General features: G+C 36.0%; 1 protein-coding gene across 3 annotated transcripts; it reads left to right on the top strand.

Annotated features, from left to right (window-relative positions):
- The first annotated feature begins 316 nt into the window (after positions 1-316).
- Positions 317-3,430, top strand: LOC140979390 (protein DEHYDRATION-INDUCED 19 homolog 7-like). 3 transcript variants are annotated; one of them, XM_073444764.1, is made up of 5 exons: positions 317-563; positions 1,264-1,403; positions 2,239-2,318; positions 2,455-2,715; positions 3,113-3,430. In XM_073444764.1, exons 1-5 carry the CDS (start codon positions 503-505, stop codon positions 3,222-3,224), a joined length of 654 nt encoding a protein of 217 aa, XP_073300865.1. In that variant the 5' UTR covers positions 317-502; the 3' UTR covers positions 3,225-3,430. The 3 variants fall into 3 exon arrangements, with proteins under 3 accessions (XP_073300865.1, XP_073300864.1, XP_073300866.1); XM_073444763.1 differs by having other exon boundaries at positions 3,110-3,430; XM_073444765.1 differs by lacking the exon at positions 2,239-2,318 and having other exon boundaries at positions 2,450-2,715; positions 3,110-3,430.
- Positions 3,431-6,173: the final 2,743 nt, after the last annotated feature.

Raw genomic sequence — 6,173 nt, 5'->3', positions numbered from 1 at the left:
ATAAATCATGTAAATACTTAATCTCGAACTTAGGTTCAGATTCATGTAATTGGAGAAAAATTCTCCACTTCAAACATTTAATTACTTGATAATAATAAATTTTGTTTTGAAATAATTTTATCTAAGCTATGATATTATTTTTTAGGCCCAGTTGTCAATTAAAATTTAACAGAGAATAAAGGTATTGGTGACATATTTAAAATAGTTTTCTCTCACCAGGGGTAGGGACCAAACTACTTTAGTTTAGATGCTGAATCCAAATCTCAACTTATTTAATATCAATAAATAATTTGGTTAAACATGATGTATCGATTCCACACTACGCAAGTTAGCTGAGGAAAGTGAGCATTAATAAAAATTAAAAAGAAAAAAGGTCTTCTCTCTCTTTCGGCGAAGCTTCTCTTTCTCCCTTCCTTTACCACACGTACAACTACGTCTTAGTATCAAAATCTGTGCTTTACGGGATTCCGAGGGGCTGTTCAAATTTGTGGAATTCAATAAGATGGACTCCGATTCATGGATTCGAAGTTCTATTGGTTACAGGCGATACCAATCTCGATCGGGTTTTCTTCTTTTTACCTCCGTCGTTGCATTTTTTCTCTTGGTTTCTTTCTTCTTTAGTCTTCTGGTTTTTTTCCCTTTCGGAGGAGGGTGGAGACTGGGGAAGGTTGTGGTTTCCAGGGATTGGGCTAAATTTTTTTATTTTTTTGGCTATAAGGTTGGTGAAATTTTGATTATGTTGACGAGGAGCAGGAGAAGTGGGAAAAGGAGCTGAGATTTTTTTATTTTCTTAAAAAAAATTATAAATGCTTGTAAAATTTTGATTTTTACATGGGTATAGATTTGAAGTCTGGAAATTTCAGTTATTGATGTATTTGGCTGCTTCTGGTTGTCGAGAGGAAATAATGATCGAAACTTCAAGCCTTCTTTGTCTACGTGTTTTTAACGTGGAATTGGTAGTTAAGCCAATGAAATGTTCCTTTTTTGTGATGGAAAATATGGATTTTGCGTATGGAAGTGGGAATTTTTGGGTTCCGAAGTTAGAATTGTATAATTTCAGTTGTAACACTCTTTAGAGGTTAGGCATTTCAGGAGCAGGGAGGAAATTTTCCTCTTTCACCTATCCCCTTCCATAAATTTGGCTGTTGGTACAGAAGAATGACTGGTTTCTGAGGGACAACTAGTGTTAGATGATTCTGTTTGTGAAGTGTATGAAAAATATGTTTGGATTAATGTGGTGTTGTATCGGTGGATATACTGCAGATGCATTTCGTGGAGAAGAGTACGAAGGAGAAGGGGAGCTGAGGGCGGAGTTTCTATGCCCTTTTTGTGCACAGGATTTTGATATGGTTGGACTTTGTTGTCATATCGATGAAGAGCATGCCATCGAAGCCAAAAATGGGGTATTACCATCACTTTCATTTTATTTGTTTTCATTTATGCTCTGCTGTTGACAGAGTGAGTTTTTTATTCAATGTTATAAAATTATTGTCATGAACCAATTATGGGATTAAGTTAGAGCGTTGTGGTGGCACAAACACGTTGGCAAACAAACTTTGTGTTGGCGATAGACAGAATAGTAAAATTCTAGGCGGGGTTTTATTTTAGCAGAATTGTAGGTTATGTAGATTTGTTTGATAGTTTATTTACCTGAACAGACAATAATGTTTCCTAAGATGGGATGCAGTGTGATTATGCTTGTCAAAGTACTTGAATAACGTTCTTATGTGATTCATTCTGGGCGTTAGGTGCTTAACATTAGAAGTGGTTATTTGAACAAGTATAAGTGATCACGGATGACATTAATCAATATTATAATGTGTGACTAGACATTAATTTACCATTATTGCTGTCTTTTTTCTCATCATTCCGCTGTGTGCCTGTATATACCTGAGTGCTACCTAGCAATTATATTCTTATTTTGAAGTGATACAGAAACCTATTTTTTGGAATGTTGATTTCGACAAATTTTTGTATGACTTTTTTAGATGCTGAATCTTAAACCCCTTCAATTCAAGTTCTCGATTTTGAGATACAGTCAATCATACTATTTATTGTCGAATTTATATCATTTTTTTGCCTTGTCAACATGCTGAAGTTGATCGTTCGTTGCCTTGATTGAGGGATTCTGTTCTACTAGATGTCGTGATATGGCCGATATCATGATTGCTCAAATATACGATTTTTCAGATGTTCTGTCACAGCAGTTCATTATGATGTATTGTGTTATATATACAGGTGTGCCCTCTTTGTTCAAAAAAGGTAGCATCAGATTTAGTTTGCCACATGACCTTGCAGCATGGAAGTCTTCTTAGGATATCCTTTACAAAGCTATAAACTGCTTTTGAGTCTTCATGTTTATTACCAGTAAATCATCATCAGTCTTGTCCTTTCAATTTATTTTGTTCAAGTATTATTTTTCTAGATTGTGGATTCTTTAATTGTGTAGCACATGCATCGAAAAAGAAGATTGCGCAGGGGGTTATCTAATCTGTCATTTTCCTCTTTGAGAAAAGATCTACTGGAAGGAAAGCTGCAATCCCTTCTTGGGGGATCTTCGTTTGTGGTTCCTACATCAAATTCAGAACCCGATCCATTGTTGAATTCTTTCATATGCAATCCAACTGTAGATGATAAATTTCCTAGTGTTCAGTCTCTATCTTCAGTTGAAGCTAGCCCCGTGGAAGAAAGCATGTTGGACACTCTGGCAGATGGGTACGGTCATCTTGGTTAAACTTAGGGGTGGACCCAACAGAGGGGAGGTGGGGTTGTTCCAATAAAACAGAAAAACAAATTAAAGTACCATGTTTAATTTTTTCTTAAACTCATGTTTTCCCCCTAATTCAATTGAGCTACCCTGCCCCTTTCTCCGGTTCAACCTCTTTCCTGAAAATCCTGGATTCACTCGGGTAAACTTATATCACATGATTTGCAATTCTTCCATCGAGTTTTGTCACTTGCAAGCTTTTCATAGATAGCAAAATGTGATTGTCGTTACACTACTTGCCTTGAAAGTGCACTTAGAGAACCGAAAGAACACCATGCTTTAGAGAGAGAAGCATGTTACTAACTTGTGATGACGCTTGACATCTGGTTTGTTTCATTGTAGCAGAGTTGTCCCACAGCCTCCCTTGTCCGAAGAAGACCAAAAAGAGAAGACACAAAAATGCAAGTTTGTCCAAGGTCTACTACTGTCTACTTTTCTGGATGATAACTTGAGTTAGAAATGTTACATATCACATGTAAGTTTTCAAATTCGAGCTGGAGATTGATCTTAGTTTGCAGAGAGTAAAGTCAAGAGAAACCGCTTGAGGAAGAGAATATGGCCTTGTTGAGACCTGTTGTATGCTATCGACATATTTAGTGCATTTATAGAAACCATTGAAGTGCTCTATTTTATTGGAATTTACTTGTTACGAGATTGATGTTACATCAAGTCGCACCAGTCACTGAAAAAATTCATCAAGGATGGTTTGTCAAAACGTGGCTTAAATTTTATCTGCAAAATTGTGCTAAGAATTAAGAATGCTATACAAAGGTTCAAATAATTGCGAACTGACAAGAATAAAGGCTTCACAAAACTCAGAATTTGCACAAAGTTATTAGTGCACGATCTATAGAAACATGCATAGCCAGAAGTTAAATAAATGTAATACTATTCGTCATCATCTATTGCAAATTTGTTAGGGCTAACCCCATAAAGTCTGTATGACAACATTTGATGTACTACAGTTCCATCCCACTTCCGTGTCTGCATTTGGCTACAGAAAAATGCAACATAACTTCTCCAATTGCAATTCTCGCCAACTTTTCACATCCATAATGCGAGCATACAGTAAGGAGCAAATTCCACGGTGCAGAATCTCACATTTAAGGCCACAGCTTGGAGCTCATAGAGGAAGAGAGATGCTAGCTTACCGACTACTATCCCCAATTCGTGTTGTGCGACACAAAAAAGCTGTAATCGGGGTGATAAACTTTCAACAACCGAAGCCAATTGTCAGCAGCTTGCATGCAAGAGTGAATTGACCTTTTTGGTCTTCAAAAACTCCATTCACAATCCAATTGGAGGCCTTAAACTTGTACGAAACAAGTCCAAAAGTTGGTAGCAAGAGCTTGCAGCCACCATCACGCATCCCTTCACTGCCTGTGGGCATGAAATTCTGTATCAGTCATGTTTTAGCATTTATATTGTAGTAGTACAGAGTTGGGGCTGGACTTACCTTATCAGCTAATGGTTCACGATGAAATGGAAGCTCCTTCTCAAAGTACTCAAAAATAAGTAGACCTGGGGGGTTGCTAATGTCACCTACTGTCGATCCCATGGAAGGATTGTTTCTTCCTGTGAGCTGATTATACTCTTGGACAGTCGCAATATGTTGGTTCGATAATTTCTGATTATTACTAACCTCTTTGTCTGTTCGATATTCGTTGCCACCATCACTACTTGTCTCCCTGGATGAATTAGCATCACCATCATCATGAGGTCCACACAGAAGGTTAATTAATCAAAAAAGAGCGCAAATCAGACTATGAATGTTTCTGTTCTTAAAAAAAAAAAAGAATTATCAGACTATCAATGTTTCATTTCTTAAAAAAGAATATCAATGTCTCTCTGCATACTATTAAGAAAGTTTTGGATTATAATCAATTAAACTTTTGAAAAAATTTCAATTGGAGGTACATATGTTAACCCAAATGGGAATCAAATTACTTAAAAGCTTACTTTAGAGTTACATGTTATTTAATATCAACTAAAATACATCAACTAAAATCAATATTTTACAATCAATTTAATTATTTTATTATTACTTTAGAGTTACATAATGTTTAATATCAACTAAAATACATCAACTAAAATCAATATTTTACAATCAATTTAATTATTTTATTATTTATCAAATTTCAACAACTTCGAAATTATAAGTACAAAAGATAAAGAAATATAATGTATTACTTCAAAAGAAAACACAATATATTCATACCTTATAATTCTGAGTACGACATAATTTCAGCTACAAAATTGAGTATGGAAATGTGTGTGATATGCAAATCAAGAAAATGGTAAATTTAAGCATTACACGGTGCTTTCAAATCAAATAATAAACTACTTTATAGCAATGCAATGTACATTATTTGAAAAGATATCTCGCAGTTGTAGGTTCACTTGAAGACATTATTTGAAAAGATACTTTGCATCTAGATCGACACTCGAACCAGAATAGTGGGTCGAGCTCGACCCAATTTTTTAATACCGCAACATTTTTCTCGATTTAAAAAAGTCAAAGTCTCTTTTATTTAATTAAATTTTAAATGGATCATATATTTTTTAATGACCCCTCCTATATTCCTTTTTTTTCTTTTTATCATTCTTTTTTCTTTCTTTTTAACGTTCCGTTCCGTGCCATTCCTCCGATAACACGGCCTTTTCTATCTACTTAACGACGACACAAAGCAATCACCGATTTGCCATGGAACTTTGGAACGCCAGTACCCGTTCCTGTTCCAGAACGGGAGTTCTAGCCGCGCCGCGACCATTCCGGCGAACCATGATTTCAATCCTACATGCAGTTGATGAGACAACACAATGCAGAGTTAAAAAAACTGAAAATGTTGGGTCATTGAATTCTCGCAGCGGAAGTTTAAAATTTTTGCGTCTCGACAATCGAAACGATGCTTGAGAGTCGTGTGTTTGAAACCACTCATAGGGCGTTAAGAATTATGCATCCGCGTATAAAACGCTGAACTTCAAACTATTCCGGGTTTAAAGTGGAGATAGTTCTTCTTGTAAATTCCTACGAGCGGAACTCCGGTTTTGATCATCTAATCAGGTCTATGATCGAACACTGTCTTCCTCATTTGGATTTCACTAGAAATCGCAAGCGATTTGTGCATTAAGACTATAGCCACCGAATTTCAAAAATCCGAAGACGTTGAAACGACGGCGGCGCGGCGGTGATGGAAACTTGGATGGCCGAAAATTTTGTGCCAAAATTTTCTTGATGGCCGTGACTTGCAAGAGCAAAGGGGAGAGTTTTTGCTGTTTTGTGTACTTGAGTTGTGTGTCAAAAACTTATGACCCTCATGGCATATATATAGATCGATCAGGAGTCCTTCTCTCACAAAGACTATATATTTCATTATTTTAAAACTCTCATATAATTAATATATAT

This window comes from Primulina huaijiensis, chromosome 6 (assembly GCF_012295235.1).
Source record: "Primulina huaijiensis isolate GDHJ02 chromosome 6, ASM1229523v2, whole genome shotgun sequence".
NCBI lineage: Eukaryota > Viridiplantae > Streptophyta > Magnoliopsida > Lamiales > Gesneriaceae > Primulina > Primulina huaijiensis.
Note: the sequence above shows the minus strand (reverse complement) of the source record. Positions and strands in the feature narration are given on the sequence as shown.

Bases quoted from the DNA above. Each gene is read 5' to 3' on its own strand.
- LOC140979390 (XM_073444763.1), top strand. From the start codon at position 503: ATGGACTCCGATTCATGGATTCGAAGTTCTATTGGTTACAGGCGATAC. The intron at 564-1,263 runs GTTTTCTTCTTT...GATATACTGCAG, and splicing joins GCGATACCAATCTCGATCGG to ATGCATTTCGTGGAGAAGAG. The intron at 1,404-2,238 runs GTATTACCATCA...TTATATATACAG, and splicing joins CCATCGAAGCCAAAAATGGG to GTGTGCCCTCTTTGTTCAAA.